This window comes from Colobus angolensis, unplaced genomic scaffold (assembly GCF_000951035.1).
Source record: "Colobus angolensis palliatus isolate OR3802 unplaced genomic scaffold, Cang.pa_1.0 Scaffold194, whole genome shotgun sequence".
Classification (NCBI taxonomy): Eukaryota; Metazoa; Chordata; class Mammalia; order Primates; family Cercopithecidae; genus Colobus; species Colobus angolensis.
In genome coordinates this window covers 2,604,254-2,631,380 of record NW_012115088.1, presented here as the reverse complement: position 1 = coordinate 2,631,380, position 27,127 = coordinate 2,604,254, and the positions used below count along the sequence as shown (strand labels likewise).

Below are 27,127 nucleotides of genomic sequence, written 5' to 3'. Positions count from 1 at the left end.
TTCAAGACTAGTCTGGCCAATATGGTGAAATCCTGTCTATACTAAAAATTAAAAAAAATTAGCCAGGTGTGGTGGCATGTACCTGTAATCCCAGCTACTCGGGAGGCTGAGGCAGGAGAATCACTTGAACCCGGGAGGCAGAGTTTGCAGTAAGCCGAGATCACGCCACTGCACTCCAGCCTGGGCGACAGAGTGAGACTCCACCTCAAAAAAAAAAAAGAACGTCAATGTCATAGTGCAGCCAAAGGATTAAATGAGATGATAGATGTCAGGAACTCAGCACGGGGCCTGGCACATAGTGAGCTTTACTAACTCAGTGGTTGACAAGTGGGCTGAGATGGTTGTTATGTAGCTAAGGCATAATTCTCTAGTCTGATGGCACTAGATTCCTGAAAATGTCCAATTACAATGAGGGAAAGAGCCACTTTAAATATTGTTATAAATTGGAAACATTTTTAAGAGTGAGAGCTCAAGAGTAAAGGAACCCAATGAGTGGCTTTATCATTGGACCTACTGAGGGAATGGGGAAATTCCATCAACACTCTGCTAAAGGACAATGATCCACGCAGAAATAATCTCAAACTTGCACTGTAAGCAGCAGTAGTGTGCTGTTATGGAAAAGGCCACAATAACCTAACATTTACTGAGTCTCTCCTACCTATCAGGTGCTCTGGGAGAAGCTTCATATAGCATCGCAATGAACTTGCACTATTTCCATACGACATAGCATGAGTGAAGGGTTAGCAAAATCTATTCTTCTTCAATAAGAACAAATTTGGCCCTGGGCTAACTTTCTATCATAGCTATACTCTCCTAGATACCTGATGAAGGTAGTGTGTCAACTGCTAAACTAGGCAGCATTGTAATGGTAAAAATGACCCCTGGTGGTTAATTTGGATACCTATAGAAACCTAGTGGGAAGCCATAACTTGAAGTCACTCTCTTGCAAGTGGGCATATCCCAGTGAGGACCCTTAAAGTTATGCCCATGGGGTGGGTACAAGAGATACTGTCATTTTGCTGCACAGGGCTTCTATGCCAAGATAAACTCACATCTTCTCTTTCCCTTGCATGAGAGCTACTACCACCTAAGGGGTACCTACAAGCAACAGTATAGCTTACTGGCAGATGTGTAGCCTGCTGGGAGGATTACTCCCAGTGAAGAAGAAAGCCAGATGTTGCTCTGCAGGCAGAGGTTTTCCTGGCCTATAGATTTCTGAGTTGGGGGTCGGGAAGTGTATTAGCCCTTTTTCACACTGCTGTAAAGAACTTCCCTGAGACTGGGTGTATTAGTCCATTCTCACACTGCTATAAATAAATACCCAAGATTTGGTAATTTATAAAGAAAAGAAATTTAATTGATTCACAGTTCTGCATGGCTGGGAAAGCTTCAGGACACTTACAATCATGGCAGAAGGGGATGCAGGTACACCTTACATGGCAGCAGGTGAGAGAAGGCGAGTGAAGAAGGAAGAGCCCCTTATAAAACCATCAGATGTCATGAGAACTCACTCACATCATGAGAACAGCATGGGGGAAACCACCCCCACGATCCCATCACTTCCCACTAGATGCCTCTCCTGGCATGTGGGGATTACAACTTGGATTATAATTCAAGATGAGATTTGGTTGGGGACACAGCCAAACCATATGAGGGAGGCAGAGGTAGCCTATGATTATGTTGTGTGTTCCCATGCTGGTTAAAAAGACATCCTACTGAGCACTATAGGTAAACTCTACCATCATCTCCATGTTTTCAGAGCAAATGGAAACTCAACCATCCCAAATCACACAACAAATTGGTGGCACTACTAGGAGCTGAATAGATAAGTTTGATGACAGTCTAGACTGTAAACTACTTTATAGCCTACTTTATAAACTTGGGCACTGGTATTCACTAACAATATGAAATTGTTAAGCTCCCTGATCCATAGTTTCTGTATCTCCAAAAAAGTATAATGGTATTTAGCTCCTACCTAAGTATGTATTCCAGCATTAGAAATAATATATAGGAAGAAGTCAGCACAGAGGTTGGCCTAAAAAGAGCTCCCTGAAGGCAGCTAACCTTCTTTCTGGCCCTGCACTAATTAAACCAGTCAAGGAATCCCACTTTATGCTGTCCAAAGGAAACAAACAACACTCAGTCACTCTGCTCTACTCTAAAAATCAAAGTGACCTCTCTGCCTATTGCTCACTGCCTGTCTCTTCACATGACCCACATTTTCACTCTTCACCTACACCCTTTATCCTGAGTCCAGCTGCCTAAATTCTAAATTAACTGGTAGTTCAGACTGTCTCTTATCTTCTCTGTCTTTCTGATTCTGACTTTCAAGCCCTATACACATGTCCGTGCCCAACCAGTCATCCTGTCCCCTGCAGGCAAACCTACCTGCCTATCACTCCTTGCCTGGATCCAACCTCCATTTCCCCTGGGATCATGACATATCAGAAATCTGAGAGGTCATGAATGAATGGACGGATGCCTTAAGTTTCCTGGTCATGATCCTGGCTCTCTGTCCATTCCTTCGTCCTGCTACAGCCCAGGAAATGGCAACTGTAAAGAAGTTTTCAGAAGTGCCAAAGGGAATATTTTTAAAGGAAAACTAACTGAAGGAAAGTTAACAGGTGAGATAATGAGAATGTAAAAGAAAGTCATGCACCCAAACTCCCAACCCTACCTTCCAAGAAAGCATTTAGGGAACGTAGTCAGTTTTCTTTTTCTGTCTTTGATCAGATTTCCTTGTCTGCACATCATTTTATAAAGTTTCTCACCCTGTTCAGAGATCATTACCCAGGTATCTTGCTCCATTCCTAATTTTAAACCTATCAAAAATGAGAGAAAGGAGAGGTAACTGAAAATTCTCTTCATTCATTCATTCAGTTGTGCCTTCATTAAGCAAGCATTTGTTGTAGGTCTACCATGTGCTGGGGGTTGTGGATACAGACCCCTGTATAATAGTGCCCTGGTGTTCAAGAAGCTCAGGGGCTAGGGAGACCTGCAAGGCAGGGTCTCCAGATTATATGTCACCTTCATGCAAATTGTGCCCCAAAGGCATAAAGCTTTAGTCAGAGGAATAACAAGAACAGCTGAGTCTCAGTCTCCACTGAGTCCTGGACCAGGCACCCTTGCTCAAGGTTAGATCAGCAGAACTGGACAGAGTAGTCATAGAGACAGTTCTGGTGGAAAAAAAAAATGTGATAAAATGGAGGCATACCCAGGCTACCTCACCTCTCCCTGAGAAATGTTAAGATAGGTTTCACAGAAGGGACCTCTCTTGAATGCACAGGTATGAATGGGGATTTCTAGAGAAAGCAGAGTTAACTCATTTGAAGCAACATGGAGGTCCGGAGCTATGGGTTGTAAGAGAAAAGATAGGAGATGGGCTGGTAGGATAGCCAAGATCCTTGCTCAACCTGCAGTTTCAATTTGTTTCATTCCTTAGGTATTGGACACGCAGCTAAGTGTTTTAACCAGTGGGAGGAGCAAGGTAGGGTAGTGCGGGAAAGAAAGTTATGTTGCTTTGGAAGCAAAGCTCAGAGGACAGTATGGGGAACAAACTGAAGAGGGAAATATTTAAAAAGAGGGACACTGTTAGAAGAAACCTCAAAAGTTCAAGCAAGTTCAACTCAGTGCGATAAGGGTAGGGGCCATAGGGCAAAGAGGATGAAGTTGAGAAATAGTTAGGAGGCGCTATTGATAAGATATTGGTTAAATGTGGGCATGGAATAAAGAGAAGAAATCAGATGCCTTCCGGGCTTCTGATGAGAGTGACTGAATGGAAGCAGGGAGGCATATTGGGCAAAGGCATCCAAGTAACCAGGAGTTCGGTGGGTACCGAGTATGCGTAGTGTGGACATTCAGGTGGAAGTCCAGGACTCAGGTGAAAACATGAGCATGCCCAGGGGAGAGGACAAGGCTGGACGTAAAGTTTAACAAATCGGCAGTGTAGAAGTGGAAGTTAATCTGATGAGAATAGATAACCAAGGCGAGGAATCTAGTTAGAGAAAAACAGTGCCAAACTAAAATCCTAGGAACACTGGCACTAAATCAGGACTGATGAGGAGCTGTTGCAGAAGGAGAAATTCTTATATTATTTTTAGTCGTCTACCTGCAAAATTTCCTACCAGACCTTTATTTTTGACAATGCTGGAGCCATTAACATTTGTCTTTATTCAAAAATAATACCTTAAGAATGGAGTCTAATAAAGATAAATATAAAGATAAAGATCATAAGTAGTTTTAGAGAATGTGCTTTTTTTTTCTTGTTTGGGTCTTTTTTGTTTGTTTGTTTGTTTGTTTGTTTGTCTTGGGTGAATCATAGCCACACTTAAAAAAACAAAAAAGGTTCAACTTGATTGAAAGCTTGATTCACCTTTCAACTATTTGTTTGCTATCTGAATTCACTGCTACGTTCAGCAAAACTTAGAGTCAGTCACATATTCATAAACTTTGTTTTAAAATTTTCTATCTGGCTCTTCATCCAGGATCAACCAAAGGAGTATTTGAAAACGCTTTGGAAATTCTACAAGTATGTACCATGAATATTTCAATCAAGGTAGCAACTTTGCATATTCTTCAGGGGAAAACATCTGAAGATGGAAGAAAGAGTTCTTTGTGTTCTGAAATTTCATTACCAATGAGGTGTTTTATTCTTGGGTCTCCAGAAGTAATCAACAATGTCATGCTTCTTAATTAAGAAATCAGTTGTTAATTAGTAGAAATACAAGCATTTCTATTTCTGAGCTGAATTATAGAAATATGTCTTTTTGCAGATAAACCTCACACTGGTGAATATAGCCAGGCCAAATTCCTTTTGCAAATTTTTCTAAAAGCATAACACAAATTCGAGCTAGGCCTCCTCATATGAACAAACAACTAATTGGGTTACATTGTATTACATTCATAGACCTAACAATTTTTAAAAGTTTGTATAAATCCAGAGTGCTTTAATCTATAATTAGGAATCTAACATATTGGGTCTAAGAAATTTTAATGTTCTGTTAAGTATACAGAGAACAATTGGAGGCTTTACAACACTGCATTATGTTACTGAAGCTTGTCACTTAAAGAAAAATTTGGTAATGCTGCTTTAGAAATACCAAGAATAAAATGAAAAGAAAATGGAACAAATTTTCTATTTTAAAAAACTATTTAAAAGACACTACCAGCCATAACATAATTATTTTTCTAACTACATAAGTACTACATAACAATTTTGTAAGTATCAAATAAGTCTTTTAGTACGAGGCTCACATCACATAGTATTAGATTGGTGCAGAAGTAATTGCTTTAATGTCAAAACCGCAATAATTTTCGCACCAACCTAATAAGCAGCCATCATATAGCTTTCTACTTTCTCATGATTTCCCATTATCTACTCCTATGCTAAGTTAGAATCTTCGCTAAGTATAATAGTGCGCAATTCATACACCCACCTTTCCGCCGTTCTCTTTCTTTCAAAATAGCTTCAAACCATTCATGCTTCTCTTCAGGTGTTTTCGCCATACAAACAAACCATTTATTTTTTGCTGTGTTATGTATCTTCCATCCATTAACAACAATGTGTCCACTGCTATGGAAATCAGCTGTAAATAAATGGGTAAAGGCAAATGAATAAAATGCAATACACAATATTATTATATCAACACTATCATTCAATACACAAAAGTTCCAAAACCACTGAATTGTTCAACGTATCTTTGCTTTATATATGCATTTTGAAAAACATACACATTTAAAAATTTTAAGAATGTGTTTATATTGCAGGCAGTCAGTGCTCAATAATGGAACATTTCTAGCTCGCAGTGTTAATACATTACATGAAACTAAACACTACAAACTAATTAACACTTACATGCTCTATGCTAAAAAATATTGTCAAAGTTTCTAAAGTAATAAAAGAATAACATGCAAGGTATTTTATTCTCAAACATTCAAGATGTCTACTTATTTTATCTTCCTAATATTTTTTTGAAATAGCATTCTAGGTTTCAGAGACAATTTATGTCCCACGGATCAATTTTCTATTATTTAATGAACTGCACACTAAGAGACTGGCCAATGGAACACACTAAGAGTGCAATTACCTAAAACTGCAATAAATGGAAACATGAAAATGCCAAAGCATTATCACTGTACATGGTCTAGACATACATTCTTTAAACCCATTTCATTCCATTTATGTCACATAAATAGAAACTTATGAAAAAATTTTTGAAGACAAATTTACATTTAATTGTCTCTTTTGTTACCTCACCACAATTTTGGGTAAACTGTCATGCTGGGTTTGAAAATGTCAACAGCAAACTCTATACAGTAGTTCTCTGTCTAACAGCAGGTAAAGAATAGTGACATAACTTGCAAACGACCTTTACTGGCATGACAGTCCTTGCAAAGCAAAGATTCCAAGATGGAAAAACCTATGACAGAGGCCTGAGTCAGCACCTGTACCAATTAAAGTGACCCTTTTCATGTGTCTCTCCTGAAAGTCATTCAGCAGCAAAGGCCAGTGTTGAGGAGGTAAGCCATAACAAAGTTAAAGGTGGTTTAGAAAATGACTTTGTGGTACTTTGCTTGTTTTGTTCTTTTTTTCTCAGATGATCTACTTATGAAGTTTTTGGGTAGAAACAAATGTGCTTGGCACTCATTCTCCCAAAATCTGGTTCCCATAGTCTTTTTCATTAGCTCCAAAATCACTACACATTATGTGAGGTCAGACTAATAATACCACAAATCCATTATCAAATGATGCTGTTCAGTTGTGGAGTATTTAAAGCTTCCAGATTACTTTTGAGTCAAAATAGGATGACATTAGACATTAGTCTGTATTTTCTATAGGTGCCATAATCCATGAATAATCAGTAATGACTTCTGATAACACAGGGATTTAAACTGGCAGATCCTTCCCTCCCAAGAAATTACAAGCAATTTTTAAAAAGATTTTTTGTACTTTTATTACCTTTATGTGTTTAATTCATGTTCCGATCCTACACAAAGTAAAAGAACTTCATAATTCATGTCAGATAAGTATTCATGAGCATTAGTAGGAAAATAAGAATATTACTTCATAATTACAGTGCAATTCCTCCTTAATATCTATAAAAATAACCAGCTGAGAAATTATGATAAACTGGTGGGAAAAAATTCAGAAATTCTCAAATTCTACAAGTTTAGAACTGTCCCCCAACCCTAATCACTTGTGACCTAACAAGATCAGAATCACAAACAAGCCCAAGCTTTTTTTCAGGCTGTCTTCTCTCTATTCAAGTCAGGCTATGATTAGCTAAGTGAACCTGGCACCTGCAGCTTAAAAGATCCCACATGGCCACTCAGGTTACTACACCTTTAACTATTACTCTAGATAAAGAAAACCACAGTAGCCAAATGCAGCCTACAGTCATAAATACGGGACTCACTCCAAAATGAACACAGTGTAGCCCTCCCATAGGGCACAGGGAACACAGGTTCACATGCCAAAATCATCTGGGTCATGCTCCTGACACCACACAGGTGTACCCCAGGGCCAGCCATCTCTATAACAGGGGGTTTTCCTTCCTTTCTTTCCTAGAGTGAGTCTGGTCACTGGCCTCTTCACATCCTGCTGGCCCTCCCTCAAATATTTTTCATCAGGCCACTTCTTAGCTCAAAAGCCACCCATTGGGTGTCTCACCACTGAATCAAGTCAAAACTACATGTAGACTCTGCTTTAAAGATTCTTCCCAAATTAACTCAACTCTAACTCCTTCTATTTTCCACTATGTTCTAATGCCTTCCCACCATGCTTTTCTTGTCTGCTGCTTTCCTGGTTGTCCTGTGAATACTTATGTATTCCCTAGGCTGAGTTTCTCATCAAGCTACCCCACACTCCTCTCTGCCTCACAGATTCTTACTCACCCATCTCCTCCATGAAGCCTGGCCTGACCAATTGAGCCTGTGCATACACATTTCTTTTGGAAAGCACATAATTCAACTCAGAACCAGATAAGTGAGCATGTGATTGATCACATGTGGCTACTGTCTCAATGTACAGAAACCAAGATCATTAGCTGACTGTAAAATCTACTAATATGGTTTGGATCTGTGTTCCTGCACAAATCTCATGTCAAATTGTAATCCCCAAAGTTGGAGCTGAAGCCTGGTGAGAGGAGATTGGATAATGGGGAAGAATTGCCCCTTTGGTGCTGTTCTCATAATAGTGAGTGAGTTATCGTGAGATCTGGTTGTTTAAAAGTGTATAGAACCTCCCCCACTCCTCTCTCATGCTCCGGCTAGGAAGACGTGCCAGCTTCCCCTTCACTTCTCACCATGATTTTAAGTACGCTGAGGCCTCCCCAGCCACATGAACTATACAGCCCACAGAACCATCATCCAATTAAACCTTTTTTCTTTATAAATTACCCAATCTCAGGCAGTTATAGCAGTGCAAGAATGGACTAATACATCCACTGTCTCAAATAACAGCTTAATTGCTGCACTAATATTTTAAAAGAACAGCTTGTGTCAAATAATTTTACATGAAGAAATAATGTTCCTTTTTAAAGTTTATATGCTAGCTAATTTCTATCACACCAATTTTAAAAATCATAAGTAATTTTAAACATATATATGCACATACACTAACACACATATACAATTGAATATACATACCACAGGCCTCAAAATGTAGTATACATACTTCATAATAGCATCAAAATTACCAAATGTTATACAAAATAAGCAATTGCTTCTCATTTTTTTCAAAAACTACAGAGACATATAAATAGCTTCACAATTTTAATCATAGCACATTGTCCAATATTTTCATACTTCAAAATAAAAATTAAATTTATCCATAAAGAACACCTTCACTAAAGTAATTAAAAAGTCCAACATTGCTTTGTACTTAGTCAGAATTTGGTTTAAAAAATTTAAGTGAAAGAATAAATAATTTATTAAATGGCAAACGCAGGAATTTCCAAGCTTCAATGGATCTAAAATGTTAATTTTATAGGAAGAAGAGATTTTAAATTGCCATTCCTTAAATGTAGAATATCCAAATTCAACAGTCTTTAGTCACAGATTTCTTCCAAAAACAGAAAAATCCAATGGACAGACCTGAACAAGTCACTAATTACTTGAAGCTACACAGTTTGCAAATTCTTTGCTCTTATTTCAGTACAGTTTCATATAATTAGATGGGATTTTTCCAAAACTGATACACTATAAATCTCAGTGGATGTGCCAGTATTCTTTCAATAAATTTGCATTTCAATGAGATGGAAAATATCCAAATATTATAAAAAGGCTAAGAAACAGAAGAAATTGCCAGACTATATTATTCAAAACATCAAGAAACTGATGTCTAAATAATGTATTCAACCCTTGTCCTGGAGATCAACACTGTGAATGCATAAATTTCTAAGGGAAACTTTCAAACTTGTAATTTGTTCATAAATATTTAACATTGAGAAAAATTTTTTGAATAAATTACCAGCATCCCAAATTGCATATGGTATTATTTTTGGCAAAAAAAAAAAAAAAAAAAATTCTAATTGACTTTTCCTTTTAAAAATCTAAAAAAGTAGTTCATCCCTTGACTTTTCTGAATTCCCAAATATACTCCCTTAAATTAATAACATTGAAAATGTATTTTACAAAAACTATTATATTCTTATATTCTTTTCAACATTTGTTAAGCCAGTTACTTTTTAATTAAGAACATATTCAATCCAGCTTACACAACAATACTACAGTTGTGAAAGTAACTGGTTTATCTAGTCAGTAGACTGGTATGCAACAATAAATACTATTTTTGGTGATAAGGCATGAAGATGAAGATGATGATCATTAACATAATACAGGTACTTGGTTTAAGTGAAAAAGGATACAAAATTATAAAGTTCACATTTTCAAGCATTTTTAAATCTGTGCACGAAAACGAAAATTGCAGGAAATATTTTGTATATAGTCTTATGTATTTGTCTTCGTATGACATTATTATCTAATGTTTTTGGCCTTTATATTTTTCTGCAGTTTCCAAAGTTTCTTTAATAAGCACAATTTAATTTTATAAAAACAATGTATTCAACATATTAAAATAGTTTCAAGTAATTATATCTAAAGGGAGAGCTAAATTTTTTTAATTGACTTACTTTCAAAGAACATCTTAAGAATAAAAAATTTTCATCTTATCCAATTCAAATTTGATGAATGTATTGAAAGCTATAGTATGCCCAATACTGAACTACAGACCACATTTTCTAAAGGTCAACATTCTCACCCTCTGTCCAATCACAGAAATAAACTGGTGCATAAGAGAGAATACTAATGATCTGGTACTACTTTCTGAATGGCTTTCCAGGCGTGCACTATAAAAATTACCATGAAAATTAATTCCAGGAAGTTCAATAGCTTTCCTACTATTGCCTTTAAGCTGAATTTTCTTTAGAGCATCATGATCAAACTAGTAGTCCCAGAAAGAATCTTCAAAGAATTACTTAGATTCACTGAGAGTTGAAATCTGAAGAATGGTTGCATGGAAATTTGGCCACAGATGCAAGGGTCAACATCTGCCTTGAATATAGGAATTAATGAATAACATGGAGAGACTTAAATAAATATATATACAAATTTTTGCACTTTTGCACATCATACCATCATTTAAATTTCTTTCTATACTAAGATATAACTATGATATAAACCAAGTCATTAAGTATTATGAATAAAATTACAATAATATTATTTGATTCGAGATGTTTACATGTTGGCTGAAAACTTTGGTCTCATCCCAAGTACAATTAATTTTTCTGCAAGTTTTGAGCTATGTCAATGCAATTAGTCATCTGATAGAGCTTCTTCCTTAGAAAACTATTTTATTATACACACAGTATATAAAAATACTCAGTATTCATGTAATTCAAATGAAAGAAAAACTTTTCCATTCCATTTTCCATCACAAGTTCTAAGTGCTAGGCACAGTGGTGCATGCTTGTAGTCCCAGTTACTGAGGCTGAGTTGAGAGAATCATGAGTTCAAGTCCAACCAGGGCAAGATAATGAGACTCCTCACCACCACCCCATCTCAATTTAAGAAAAGGAAAAAATGTTCTAAGCATGCTTAAATATATATACATATATATACACACACACACACACACACACATCAATTCATCCATTTTATTATTTACAACTAAATATGGTATAGGTGTTTGTATTTTTCTTTTGGTAATGACAGATAAGCCTGATAGCATCTGTTTATCCCTCATTTAACTTATCCAGGGGCCAAGTATGGGGGGTACTTGGCATAGGGACATTAATCAGCTCTGCTAAGATCCATCTGTGTCAGCTTCAGGCGTAAAGTAAAAAATACAGCAGACTTAAAACCTGAGCTCATCAAAAAAGAAATGAAGATTCTATGCTGGAAATGACCAAAGAAACAACAAAGGGAGAAAATTCATGCAGCACCCAGATCATTTCTGGGTACTACCAAACTCAATCTCCGTAGGCTGATGCCTTGTTCCTTCACTGCTCTCCACTTGGTCCCTCTCTATGTTACAAAGCATGTACATGGAAACCCAGCAAACTTAACTCTATCCCCAGCTCTGTTCTAGTCAGCTTGGTAAACATGGGCAGTTAGTTCTTAAACCTGGCCTCATTTCTGTCATCTGAAATGTTAATGGGGTACATTAATTGACCATCAAGATCCTATCCCTCTTCAAAATTTCTATTATTCAATTTCCAAGTCTCAGACTCCCTAGAAACCTAGTGGATATATCCATGAGAAAACTAAATTTTCCTTGCAGGAAACTAGGGTATGGTATCCAGTTGCAGCCTGAAAATTATTTAAGTGACCTTGTAGCGACCAGGTACAGCCAAATTCCTGCTACATGCTGCTTATATGTATCCAAGAAAAAGCAAAGAGGAGGAAAGCCCCAGTTGAATAATACAAAGTCTAATAAATGTCTTCATCTTATTTTGAAGAAAATCAAGCCTGCAAATTTGTGTCAAGAGGTTCCATCGGACAACTAACTTATGACAACTAAATATCCTGCAATGTCGTGTCTTTCTTCTAATTCAAACACAACAAGGTCTTAGGCCCTGTATTCCACAATGCTTTTGCCCTCAGAAACTAGGGACCTGTAGGCTGGATCTTACTAGCATCAACAGAACTTTTTGGTGGAATTGAATCCAAGGACCATTTGTGCAATTCAAGTCACCCTTCACAGGATCTCACTCTCTTACCATCCGGCCCAGATACACTGGAAGACAGCATTTTATGGCCATGCCTCCAAAGGTCCTGGGCTCTTACATCTCTTTATCTAGTTCTCCAGCTGCCCAAAAGCACAGTAACCATAGTAATCACTATCACAACTCAGTCAGACCACCAATGCAGATGGCACTAATAGTGGCACTCACATCCCAGGGGGTGAAGGGAGAAAGTGGGACATAAGGGGTGGATATTCAATCTCTCAGGAAATAAGGCCAGGGGCTCTATGCCCGTGGGAAAGCCTAAAAGTAGAAGAAAATAAAGGAAGTGCCTAAGCAAAGTGGGGAGGTGGTCCCATTATGGGTAATCAGGTCCAACAAAGAACAGAGTAGAAGTTTATAGTGTTCTTCTTTTATTATCTGACTTCCTCCCAACTCAGGTTCAAAGTTGGACATTTGGGGAGTCTCCTGAACATTAAGGTTACAGAGGCAAGATAACTCTTAGCATGTTAGACAGATAACTTCTAAATGTCACTATATAGTCTTCTTAGAAAGCACAGAATAAATTACTGCTACCTTGTAAACAATAATGTGTACATCCTGCTATGGAAAGATAGCCGACTAGGTACCGTATGTTAGCATGGAAGTATCTGCAACTGCATTACAGTCTGTGGCATAGAAAGGGATTTGAATTGGGACATCTGTCTGTGCCAACTGTCTGGAAACTTCACACCACCCCACAGTTAGCCACTGAGGAACCTCTCTACTGGGTGAACACAATAGCATGGCTCCGAAGCTGAGTGCTCAGTCTCAGGCACCACCTGAGTCTTGCTCATCGCATTCCTTTTCCCTTACCTACAGCAATCACAGTTCATGATTGTAAGTACTTGACAATTTATTCAGATGCTAACAATGGTATTGAGAAATTGCCTACAGGTGAGCATTTGAAATTCTGTGCTTCTGACCGATTATAAATATCCTTCTCCCTTCTGGGACCCCAGAGTGACAATGAAAGTATTTGAGAGGTGGAGGGAGCTGATCTGTGTCCCAATCCCATATGTATAACGAATATAACCAAAGTATTTATTTATATGAAAGCAAAAGACATTTAGCAACAGTTAATATATTGCATTTCATCTTGTCTTTCCTCCTAGAAGCATATTTTTTAAATTCTAACTAAAATCATTGGGGGAAAATGGAATTCACTTTACTAAGTGAATTTATTTAGAGACTTTTTTTTTCAAATGGAAAGTATAATTTATTTTAACTTTATTTTACTTAATGTTTGTGACTAATCATGCATAAATTAGCTTATAAAACCCCATACTTTCAAATCTATAAAGCAAAACGTTACTACCTTTGAGTAATAAGATATTTAAAACAAGCATTTAAAATTACACAAACCACCTCCATCCACAATTTGCTTACAAGCAAACTGACAACCTGTCTGTATGAATAACAACTACATAGCCAAGAGAAATCTAGAGTTTGCTATATTCTACAGCGAATATATTATAGGAACAAAACATCATTCTTATGCTTATAAAATAGTATAACTAAAGAAAATTCATTTATTAACTATTTTCTGCACAGTGCCCTCTGTTCCAGTCCCACGAATACCACGGGACACCCCTCGGCTATTTCTCTGTATCTGCGTTTCATGTTAGTATGCTCTGGCTATATATAATTTTCTACTTCCACAGTACTCCTCCCCTCCCTTATCTCACCGTTCTCTTTCCTCTACCCAACGACTTTACCTAACAAAGTATTTCTAAGCTCTAATACACGGCAGGTGAATTATCCAAGTGAGAAATCCGTCTGACAAAGGAGTTTACTATTTACCATTGGCATCCCATTTAAAATCCACAGATCACTCACCAGTGCCATCATCCACATTCTCCACTTCCATCACCTCCGTGTTGATCCGGCCACGAAAAAGGTACCGATGTCCATCTGTAGCTGCCTTGCTGTTCTTCAACCGTCTTAAGATGGAATTAAATCAGAAAGACTTTGTTACTAAACAATGTAAAACAATGTCAAAACAACATATTTTAAGCAATTCTTTGAAAAAAGACACCAGTTCAATTGACAATATCAAACATTAGACTCCTGGAGATCTTTACATTTGTCCTCCCTTTCATAACAGCACTGGTTGCTTTAATGAAGTAGGCAATCTGCATATTAATTTTTAAAAATAAATTCAAGTTTTAAACTAAGGATAGTATACAGGTGGGAGAGTGAGTATGTGTTTTGCTCAATGTAAGACATCAGCAGTGCCTAATCAGACTCTGGCAGACACTAACAACTGGTCATTTCAAAATTTCATTTGAGTTTCTTTCACCTTCATGACTCAATTTTCAGTAACTAGCTGGTAATTTCCAGTTAGTACTTATGATCCCTCTTCAAAGCATTGGCTGTGCTGGAGGTTCTTAAGCTCAGTGATATCCAGCTATAAAAATATTTCTCCTATCATAGTTTTATAATATAATCACTGTATACTTGTTGAACAAGTCTCTTAATATCTTTGCAATCCTTCAAAAAGGCCTTATTTATTTCTAAAACACCCAAAACATTTCAAAACTATGTATATATTACATCTAGTGCCAGCTTTTAATCTTAAAACGTATGTAACACAAAGTCAAAAACCCAGGTTTACAGATGACCATTTCTAACAATGAATTAGGAAGTTATATATGTTTGTATTTGAATCATTAAGCACACAGGAAAAAATATTTTTTCAATGCTTTTCTTTCATTAAAAACAGGAAAAATTCTAAGAAATGATTCAAGGACATTAAAAAATACCTAGTCACTCAAGAGATTTCCATTGACCTAGACTATTCAATTGGACTCAGTGACAAAATCTGGCTAATAATTTAATATAGTCGAATAATTATTAATGTGTTGTGTTATGTAGACACACCTAGCACAAGTTAAGATGTAGCTGTACACAAACTGCAGTGCCCCCTCTTCCTCTCCTGTGCAGTTAGACACTTATCCCAGTGTGGATAGGGTGGGCACAGGGACGTGTCTCCAGATGCTATCACACTCTCTGGGCTCTTTTCTTGGAAAAAATTGCATATTCCTGACTTAGCTGTCTTCAAGCCTCATCAAAACTTAGTAGTCCTTCATCTCTACTAAAGAAAACTAAGCAAATCGATTAATTAGCCTGACTGGACAGTTTGTCAGCCCCAGACCTTCATCACCTTGCACTCCTCACGTTCATTTTGAAAACCACCTCTAAATGTTCTTCATTAATAGGCATAAATCAATGCTATAAATTACAAATTCATCCCAGGTAGCTATGAAAATTGGCCTCACAGGAGGTTGACTATAGAGAGGAATGCAGATCAGACTAATATGCAGGTAACTAATATGCAGGTATTATTTCCAGCTGGAAAATAATATCATGGTGTTTTGAAAAACAGAATTTCTTGTAAGTTGGTAAACTAACTTAAAACCAATCATACTGAAAAGACTTAATATCCTTAACAGTTTTAGTCACAGGCAAAATAATCATGGATTATATATAAGAATCCATCACTTAGTTCTATTTTCAACATATCAATTTTTTATGAGCTTACTGTGAACTCTGTATGGGCTTTGTATATTTCTCTTGGGTTTCAGATATTAATACTCAATATAAAATTCCAGTAAGTGTTTGATCAATTCTATAATTCTTAGCTCAAACAGATTTTGATCTCTTCAGAAAATGGCTCTATTGAAGTTTAAAGACTGAAAAGCCTATAGTTTGAAAATAATTATGCTGCATATTATAATATTGCAAATTTAAATGTCTTGATTCTATTATTTAATTCCTAATTATGCGTTGTAGTGGTCACCAGGACACATATACAAGAATGTATACAATAGCAGAAAAACTGGGGACAACCCTAAAGCCCATTGATAGGAGGATGAATAATTAAATTGTGATACATTTAACTAATGAAATATTATGCAGCAGGTAATATGAAGAAATTTTTGCTACACACAAAATGGATTTAGAAACTATACTAAATGCAAATTATAAATTGCAAAAAACTAAAACCACTATGACACTACTTTTTAAAACTCATAAATAAGCCAAACTAAGCAATATCATGTTATACGTATCAAATACTATATCATAATTTTTTTAAAAACTAGTTTCTACTGAGATTAATAATATTAGAAATATCCAGAGCAAGGATGCCTAATCTGGCACTCTGCTATTTAAAGAATGTAATTCTAGAATTAAATTCATTAGGTCCCTACTTCATATAATCACAACATTATGGAAGTTTGTAAAAGGTTCCCTTTACTCATATTTTCTGAAAGATCTCTACGTCTTAGAAAGTATACGCTGAGGTCAAGTTCATAAGGGAGTGAAGCATTCTAAGTGAAGGGAACAGATGGTTTGTTCAAACAGGTTCTCCAGTCCTGGAAGGGAAAGGACATGTTGAACTATTTTGTTATTTCCATTTCTAACCACTATGTATTTGGCCCACATAATACATTCATTAAGTGTATTTGCTAAATAGCAGGATTTTAATTTGTTAAACTTTTCCTGTGTTTAATGTACTTAGCAATTCCAATCATAAGGCCACATAATATCATGATTTGTCCACTAATGTTAATTTTGCAAAAGATTTGGGTCTTGATGGCAGGCATAGATAAAGATGGGATCAATTTGAATGAAAAAAGATTTCATTCTCAAATGGAGAATTGCACTAAAACACCTTGATTCACATTACAGTTTCTTAATGAGTAACACACAAGTAAAATAACAGCCTCTTCTACATCTTCCAAAAGTCAATTTCTATCAGTCTCAATCTCGCTATCAAACACAGAGAACTCAGAAGAACATAAAAAAAAAGATTCATTTTCACATTGGTAAAAAGGAATTTTAAAAAACTCATCAGAATAGAGATGTCAACAATTTAATTATTTTGGGGCTCTAATCCTAGTCTGTTCCCTCTCATGAAGATACATGTTGTATTCCTACGTTTTCTCAGCTTATCTAATTGCATTTTTGAATTAATGTCTCTTACTAGGGAATTTTAATACTAAAACCCACATGGCAGAACTACCATGTATCATCATCATAGCTACCAAATGTTTGCTAACTTGCTCTGGGCATCTTGATGACTGATTTAAGAAGACTCATTATCAGAGATGAAGAATAACTCTCCCTTAAGTCTGTCTTACAAACCAGTCGGTTTTGTGTCTCTAATTCTCACTCTACCAGAAAATATTTGACTATAGTTTTCTAAATTCTGAACCTGGAATAAATAGTCATTTAAAACCCTGTACTTTGAACTACTGCTTTACCTTTAAATTGAATGAACCTATTGGTACCATTTCACTAAAACAAATGTGTCCTATATATGGTTAGGGTGAAGCACGTAAAGGCTCAGGAAACTTCTCAATTAAATGTCACTCTACTGTTTTGCTTAACCAACATGCAAAAAAATTTTCTCAAGAGTTTAAGAAAACATCCCATAAAGTAAGAACATTCTCAAGAAAAAAGTGTATTCATGCTTTAAAACAAATAGCATTATATCAATAACCTTAATACACAAATTATTTACATTAATGATGGCTAAGCTCTACAGGGGACTAGTTTGAGTTTCATTCACTCATTCATTGATTCTGTGTTTCTCAGCTGTCTATCACAGGTCTGCTGCAATTTCCAGAGAAATTGCATTGAAGGAGCAATAAGGCCCCTGGTTCTCATGGACCCTGCAGTCTAATCTAGTAAAGGTGGCAGGAAGTAAACAAACGAATAATGAAGGAAATAGTAAGCGACAAGTACTTTCCCGATATTGATAGTGACTAGGAGGCCACATTTGATGGGATGGTCAGGGAAGACACTTCAGAGGGAGTGATTTTTAAGTGAGATCTGAAAGCCACAAAGAATCTGGCCATGGAAAACTCAAAGGACAGGGCACACTGGGAAAGGAAACAGCCAGTACAAAGGCCCTAAGAAGGGAGCACATGTGACATAATCAAGGAATGAGAGAAAGAGAAGGCTAAAGGAAGGAGTGAGGTATTGTGTCTGGAGAAATGGGACGTGATGATGTGAGAGACAGGCAGGAGCTGGACCAGGCAGAATTTTGTAAACTAGGGTAAGGAGTGTGAATTTGATTCTAGGTGAGGCCAAGCACAGTAGCTCATGCCTGTAGTCCCAGCACTTTGGGAGGCTGAGATGGGAGGATTGTTGTGGCCAGGAGTTCAAGACCAGCCTGGGAAACACAGGGAGACTTTGTCTCTACTGAAAAACAAAATTAGCTGGGTGTGGTGGTATGTGCCTATAGTGCCAATTACTTGGGAGCCTGAGGCAGAAAACTGCTTGAGCCCAGAAGTTCAAGGTTGTACAGAGCTATGAACATACCATTGCACTCTATCCTGCCCGGGCAACAGAGCAAGACCCTGTCTCAAAACAAAACAAACAACAAAAAAAGAACTTTATTCTAGGAAGCCAATGAGGGCTTTGAGCAAGATGACAACATGATCTGATTTGTTTTATAAAAGGTGCTCTGGTTTCTGTGGAGAGCACAAATTGTGGAAGCGTAAGGAAAGATATGGTGGGTCAGTTAGGAGACAACTGTTGTCACCAAAGGAGGATCCAGGTGGCCTGGAGCATAGTAGTAAGGATGACGGAAAGATGTGGAGAGATGTTTGTATGTTTTCAATGCAGATGCAGGAAGATTTTCTAATGGATTGGATGTGGAACATTGAGGGAAAAACAGGAACCAAGGCTAACTCATAATTTTTGGAATTGAGAAAACAATAGAGAGGGAAAGCTGGGAGAGGAGTAACTTTAGGAAGGGGAATCCAGAATCCCATTTCTTCCATGTTGTGGTTGAGACTCCTCATGGCCATCATAACAGACAGGCTGTAGGAGTTGAGATTGTTGGGCTAAATATAGAGATTTGAGAGCAACTGACACAGATGTGGGACATGAGTGATGGGAATGGATAAAATCAGCTGGGAAGAGTCTATGAATATGAAGAGGGAAAAGGAGTCAAATGCAGAGCCCCACAGCACTCCAATATCCAGCCAAGAGAGTGGGATATAATAACATTAAAGAGAAGAGAGTGCTTTGGGAAGGTAGGATTGTTCAGCTAAGCTACACGCTGCTACAAAAACAAGCAAAATCTTAAAGAGCAGAAAAGTGACCACTGGAATAAGAAGCACAACAGTGCTTCTTACGGTGATTCTGATGGGAGTAGCTCAGTGGAGGAGAGTGAACAAAGACCTTGCTGAATGTTGCTCAAGCCAAATAACAAGTGAGAAAGTAGAAAAAGTGACAACATAAAACTCCTGCAAGGAAGTCTGCTATGAAGGGTGACAGTGTGACACAAGATAAAGGACTTTTAAAATTTGAGATAGGAGATCTTCGACAATGTTTGGAGCCAGAATAGCTGAAGTGACAATACCAGAGGAAGAGAGCTAGGAGGATGGGGGATGATACTCAGAGTAGAATGCCTGAAATGAAGATTTCAATTTTATGACTGTTGGTATTGACAAGGTAAAAGTATGGCCCTAGGACAGGAGACTCAGGTGTAATGGCAGTAAGGCTCATTGCAGGTGAAGAGACAGTGGGCTTTCAGGTCCAAAATTCTGGATAGATCATCCATGTGAGTTTTGAACACCTCCAAAATGGCAACAGGAGTAGGTTAGAAAGAAAATGATGCAAGAGCTAGAGAAATCACTAAATTCATGTGTGACAGTGAGATATTACATGTTCTACAAAGGGGAGATGAGGGAAAGGTAGTGAAGAGGAAAGACTCATGGCATGAACTTCACATGTGCTGAGATTATTGAAGGAAGAGGGGGAAATGATTGGGAAACAGGATTAGGAAGCAAGGAAGACACACCAGCCACTCCTCCAGGGCCTGAGATATGTGGGTTAGGAACAAACTGCACCTCTCCTCAAGAGGGCTCTGAGGACCCAGCATCATCAGATGACAGTGACATTTCAGTAAGATTTTACAAGAAGGTGAAGAGAACAATCAGAGAGCAGACTGAACAAATGTGAAGAAAGGCACTGATGGATGATGGGTTCTGGGAAGCACAGAGAGAAAGGCAGAAACTGTGAGCTGGATGATCCCCGGAGGGAAAGGTAGAAACTGTGACCACTTCTGAAGTGTGACCTGCTTAGGCTCTTACCTGTGTTTTCTTTTGCAGTACACCAAAAGGTTATCGAAAAGAAAAAACACCCGCTCTTGAATATTTCCAGAAGAAATTTTCAGTAAGACTCCACACATTAGCATTTCAGTGCAGGTGTCAGTGATGTTGGACCCCTAAGTCAGGAGAAATGCAATTAATGTCTGCTTACTTGGTTGACACTTCTGTATATAATTATTTTTCTACTTACAATTACGGTTATTTTTATTTTAAGAAGTAATCTATGCACAGGCTAAAGTGCAAACAAACAGTAGAGAGAGTTATATACTGATTGGAGGGCCCCTAACCCCCTCGTTTCCCCCGATCAGTCTCCTTCTGTGTCTCCTTCCAGGTTGCATACATACACAAGCATACAGAATACATGTCACCTATGTCATGTTGAAAGGAGATGACTTCAAATTAATTCATAATGTTAACAATTAGAATTTATCTGTCTTTTTTTTCTCTTTTTCCCCAATATGTGGGGAAAAGGGGCTCCATAGGCACAAAGTGCATGAAATTGTCTACATGTTTAGCAGGTCTCAATTTATATATCCACCTCTAAGATGGAGAAAAGAAATAAAAAGAGAAAAAAATATTTAAAGGGAGCAACTTTCCACAGAGCCTTTCACCCTATTTATTAGAAGTTGGCAAAGGCACACTAGCTAATTAAATAAGTGTTTATAGCATGCCCATCAAGATTACATGACTAGTGACAAAAGCAATTCTTAACACAAGCACTGGCCACTAAAAGTGAAGAGGAGCCACAAGATGGAAGGAGCCTGGTCCCCTGAATCATCAACAGAGGAAAGCTGCCCTCTGAGTTGGACATGAGCGTCGGACTGTGGTGGAAGATGCACAGAAATGTCTATTTCGAGCCATTATAAATATTATAGTCTATTTGTTTCTACAACCTAATCTATCATAACCAATGCACTGAGTTGGACTAAAAAAAAAAAAAAGTAAAAGGACATTTTCCATAAAGATCTATATATGTGCTCTGCAAGAGACTTTCAGTTTCAACTATGTCAAGATTCTTTAAATCTGGAGTAAATTTCTAATTTTTGTGTAACTCAATGTTTCTATTTTTAATGTTTCATATTTAAAATTTAGAACATTAATTTTAAATTTCATATTTCCACAATAATCACTGATAATAGTTTCTCTGGTTAATTATAAAAATTTAAATTAAAATAACAACTAACACCTACAATGACAAATCAAACTTTCAAAATGGGGAATTAAGAGAGTTTTTAAATATTAATTTGATTATCTTTATATTGCAAATTTTAGACATTTTTCTTTATTTTTTCTTTTTTTTTTTCTTTTTGAGACAGAGTTTCGCTCTTGTTGCCCAGGCTGGAGTGCAATGGCTCAATCTCAGCTCACCGCAACCTCCGCCTCCTGGGTTCAAGCGATTCTCCTGCCTCAGCCTCCCAAGTAGCCAGGATTACAGGCATACCACCATGCCCGGTTAATGCTGTATTTTTAGTAGAGACAGGGTTTCTCCATGTTGGTCAGGCGGGTCTCAAACTCCCGACCTCAGGTGATCTGCCCGCCTTGGCCTCCCAAAGTGCTGAGATTACAGGCATAAGCTACCACACCCGGCTGTTCCTTTATTATTTCTTTTCATCCTGAAAGTGGATATACAAGTGAAGATTTGGCAAAAAAAAAAAAGTTACAGAATTTCATGTACTTTATCATGTGTTCATTAAGCAAAGTGGTTTTAATTTATAGCAATTTCACAAAATGTATAGAATAGCCCTCCCTTAGACCATTTCTTATAATGACCCATATAGGCCAACCTCGGATGATAAGCTGTTACATTATGAAAGGGTTACTGCAGATATCATCTTAATTTTCACATTAAATAAATCTCCCGAGTACCTCAAATTAACATATGCAGATATTAGTAGATGCATTCTTAACAAAACATTTCCTGACTTGTTGATAATTATCTTTCTCAATAAATGTAAGGAGTATTTTATATAAAATTGAGCTAACTATAATGACAGTGTTACCTTACAACTGATTCAAAGTGATGCTACAATCAATCAAACCGCCAGGTCTTTTTCCTCCATCCTGTACGTTAGTTTGACTTTTTGAATCACCCGTCCAAATCGATACAAGAAACTCTCAAGCCCCTTGCTAATATACAGACCTATTCTATCTAAGGCATTACTAAAAATCCCCATCAGTTCCTCATTCCTGATCAAAAAACAGAGTAAGATTGACTGACCTCTTTAAGGTCAACATTTTTTTATATAAGCAACCCAAATCATCAGTTTAGTCAATTACTAATCACATTTTCAGTAAATAAGGACAAGCACAACCATTGATAGCTTCTAGAATTCATGGTTATTCCACAAAGTGTATCTCACAATATACACATAACTTCGGTCAGATTGTGTTTTACTGAATCTGACTGAGATGTTTCTGTCACTGAGATGATGTACCTTTAACACTTAAAGCAGGCTTCAAGAATTAGTGCAATATCACCTTTCACCATCTTCTACCACAGTAGTCTACCATCATGGCATGAAATATCTTCCTTGAGTAATTAAATAATTCCCTGAGAATTGTTAATGTACTGAAAGATTCTGTGTCAAAATGTGCAGATTTGTCTAAAAATATCATCCTAACACAGCAGCTCACAGCATTTTCCTTTATACTGCATTTATCTTTGAAACTCTAAAGCATGCCCACTGTGCCTTTGATTTCCCATGACTTAAATCTGTGCATTATCTCTAGGATAATGGCAGGCAAAAATCATTAAGAACTGTTTAACCACAGATATGTATGAACTGACTGCAGAGAGAAACTACAATCTTGGAAAAGATGAAAGATGACAGGAGGCCTTGAAATGTCCCCACTCGTATACAATGCATCAGCAGACAAAGATCTAACAGAGCTAGATCCATTCACAGTGGAAGAAAAGAAAATTGACAAGACCGACAACTAGAATGCGCTTCATAAGAGAACAGTTCTGATATCAAAGGAGTCTCTTAAAAAAATTGATGAAGCATTTGAACATTCTTATAAAGACGAATCTTTAAAAAAATACTATGAAAACAAACATAAAATAAAGAATATTATATTGTCTTATCATAAAATGTTTGACACACCCCAAAACAGACTCAGCATTTGATTTGCTCTTTTTGAGGTTAAAACGATTAACTAAAATTATAACCTGATTTCTGTGACATATAAAACAAATAATATAAATTTTCATTTTACTAAGATAAAGTCCCATCAAACCTTCCCCCTTCCACTTCATTGAAATTTTGTGCCTCTTTTAAACTGGATTCATTTTCAGTCATCTTTTTCCAGAACCACTTATCCTCAAATAACAAAGACTATATATAAATCAATTCTATCTCAAGGTAGAAGATGAATTTGTATCTGCCAAATCACCTCGTACAGAGGACAAAAAGAAACAAGTACTAGCACTAAGCTCTAGAAGACTCACATCCATGAAATAACAAGAAACATGACCTGAAGTCAATACACTGTCAGGCACAAACTCAATCAAATGGAAGCAGCAAACAGATTCCAAAACCAACAAGAAGTAATTTTTAAATAGTCCTGTAACACTGTATTTTTCCATGTAAAAAGGTAATAAAGAAATGTCCATTTTCTTTCTGTGTCTCTTTACTTTCTAAAACACAATATTTATCGTGAATCTCATTTATCCCAACACTTTCATATATTAATAATTCCTTCTCTTATTTTTTATCATGATACTGTTTTCCAGATTTGAGAGATCAATTCCAAACAGGCATATCAAGGACTTAAAGCTGAATTACTGACAACGTAATGTTTATTGATACTCCCTTGTCAAAATACTTCAGTATAGCTCCAAAGGCTACAGTTATCATTACAACATAATCAATCAACCAACACACAGACAGAGAATGGTCCTGTTCTATGAAATGAATCAGTGACTCTGATTAAACAGCTAATAAACTTCCCTTCCAGGGCATATTAATCATTGCCCACAATTACCTTCAGTAGACTATCTTGCAGAATGTTCTGAATGTTGCATAACTTATATGACTGAGATATAATAAATTATACTAACAAAAGGCATAACTTCAAAAATGAACAAATAAAACATACACTATAGATTTTCTGTGGTGGCAGTTACTACATAAACACTGACAAAAACCTAATTTTGATAATCAACTTACTTTTAAAAGACAAGCAGGAAAACAAACTTAATCCAAAGCATTTGCCAAATTTGTATCTGAGTGGATATAATAGCACATGGTAAGGAATATAAGCTTTAGAGTGAAGCTGCCTATTTTCAGATCTAAATGTTGTCACCTGTTAGTTATAAGAACTCAGATAAGTTAAATAGTCTTCATTTTTTAAATCTATTCAATGAAGAGTATAGCATCTCAGTCAACTGTGGAGATGATTATAACGCACTGTATGTGATTATAATGCATACAGTGGAGAATTAGTTATTTCCCCAAAAAGAAATTGTAGGGCTGGCAGTCAATTTCCTCTGCCCTTCCCTTAGCAAATTCACCCAAGCAAGATTAGTTGAATCTTGGATTTTGATCTTCAGTCTTGAGTGTAGTCATATAAAGATGGAAAAAATTATTACAGCCTATTCATTTTAGCTAGGGCATGGATGAGACTGTCAAATAGTTTCAGCCGCCTAGACACCCTTCTCCGGTCTGACACTGTAGCTTTTGTGTTGACTCTGCAAGCTACCCAATCTTTTAAATTAATTTTTCTTTTAGTTTCTGTTGCTTACAACCATATAACCCCAAGTACTATAATACCTTCAGTAGATAGGTGCATATATTAGACAAATGAGGGGAATTTTTTAAAGCTTTAAAATACTACCTCATATTTGCATAGCATTTTACAGTATTCAAAGCACTTTTACTTATTTCATTTGACTTCTGCAATAATCCACACTCCATATAGGAGAGGAATTATATATCATCCCCAAACAAAGGGTTAGAGTCCAGACTAAAAACCAACTCTGCTCAAAAGCCATACTTTTCTCACCGTCATATGTTTTGCAAACAATAAATTTCAATTGCTTGTTTACCTAAATTCAACATTCGGGAATGTAAATAATTTAGTAACACAAAATACTAGATAGGAACATTGTGCCTAAGAGATGTTATTGTTTAAAACAAAAGCTTTCATTTGATTAACAGTGAAGTAAGTCCCCAGATAATTAAATGACAGAAAAATACACCTATAATAGAAATAATGCAAATTCATGGTATATCACACTTGGATTCCATCAAATAATTTTAGTTACGGAAGGAAGAGTGTCCTCCCTAAGGAGGCCCTGAACGCGGTCTGCAGGAGCCTGTGGAAGGAGCCGGAGAAGGAGCTGTTTCCTAGCATGAGCCCAAGACTCCTAACCTCAAAAACTCATCAGGGAACTCTGCATTCTGTAACTGTCATGCCACCCTACATCTGAACTTCTCCGCGTCCTAACCCTAAGGTAGCCTCTCCACAGATACACAAGGCTTCCGCCGGCTGAGCAAGGATTTCCATTAGCAAGTCAAAGACAGCTCTTAACTCATTACAGCTTCCTCCCAGGGCCTGAATTTAGCCTGTGTGACTCTGTGTCCTTACAGAGAGTCCTATGAGACTAGCAATTTCTCCTAAACTCCCCAGAAGGGACCAGGCCTGAAAATCAAGTTGCCCCCCCCTCGATGGGGTGGTGGACTGGGACAGGCAATGGAGTTCTTATCACAAATTGCCAAACCCACTGACTGGGCCCTGCTCCAAGCTGCACTCCCTCAAAGTCCCAAAACTCTCAATCTCCGTATGGCCGTCTTTCACAATCATTGTCAAATCCTACTCAAGTAGAATTTATGTTGCCACTTCTTCTTGGAATCACTTTCTTGGAACCCAACTTTCATATTATCTCCCCTGTGCCTCCTGGAACTGACTGTAGAACTTAAAAACAAGGACTATTTAACTTACCCAAGTTCTTATACCTCACAAGCGGCAACATTCTTCTCTAATTTCTCTGAATACACAACAGAATTCCTTAACTCCATCCAGTTTTCCCTGTCCCATTTTCTCTTGCTCTCAGAATGTCATAAAACCACGAAAGCTGGTGAAGTCAGGCATCCTCGGTTGTGGGCTACATATGATATAGTTCCACCCACATTCATTCTTCCTTTGAGTAACTGGTGTATACTGTGTAAACAGTATCAAAAACTTTTAAGGAATCTCTCATTTCTGCAGTACACTCAATGTTTAGGATATACACCAGGATGAAACAAAATTATGACAGATTCCATTTCCTTAGAGTGCCGAAAAAAGTCTCTGAAGTTTTTGTTTTAGTAAAAGGCCTGGCACATTTCATTGACAAATTCTGCAATTTAAAGCAAGTTCCACTTTTCTTCCAGTGTTTGAGTGACAACAGAACTCCAAAAGCAAACTGGAGTCCATTTTTCTCATCACAGCAGGACAACAGCTCCCCAGGAAAGAAATAATCATCATGAATTAACTGTAAAACACACAACCATTTTAGCCGCCTGAAAGAGGCAGCATTCATGCTGAATGTGAGGGCACTCTGGACACTTGAAATGGAAGGAGTTAGACAAAGAAGCAGCTAGGTCAACCCCAGTTAGCATTTTAAAAGATTCATAGGAGAGAAGGGACAAACGGGAGAATTCCTTAAGGTCAATGTTTGAGGTTTCTTTGCATATCTGGGTGGACATAATTTTAGATCCAAATGAAAACTAACATATCAAAGGTAAGAAACAAATTTATCTAAAGCCTTAAAGATAAAGCAATCCACTTAGT

General features: G+C 37.1%; 1 protein-coding gene across 2 annotated transcripts in view; it reads right to left on the bottom strand.

Annotated features, from left to right (window-relative positions):
• The window catches only part of PREX2 (phosphatidylinositol-3,4,5-trisphosphate-dependent Rac exchange factor 2), a 289,450-nt gene that overhangs the window by 182,466 nt on the left and 79,857 nt on the right, over window positions 1-27,127 (bottom strand). For both annotated transcript variants that reach the window (XM_011940917.1, XM_011940918.1), the window contains exons 7-10: window positions 20,336-20,469; window positions 14,061-14,164; window positions 5,436-5,585; window positions 2,678-2,822 (exon numbers count right to left, since the gene is read on the bottom strand). In XM_011940917.1, the coding sequence (XP_011796307.1) occupies window positions 2,678-2,822; window positions 5,436-5,585; window positions 14,061-14,164; window positions 20,336-20,469 (533 nt within the window). The remainder of the gene's footprint in view (window positions 1-2,677; window positions 2,823-5,435; window positions 5,586-14,060; window positions 14,165-20,335; window positions 20,470-27,127) is intronic.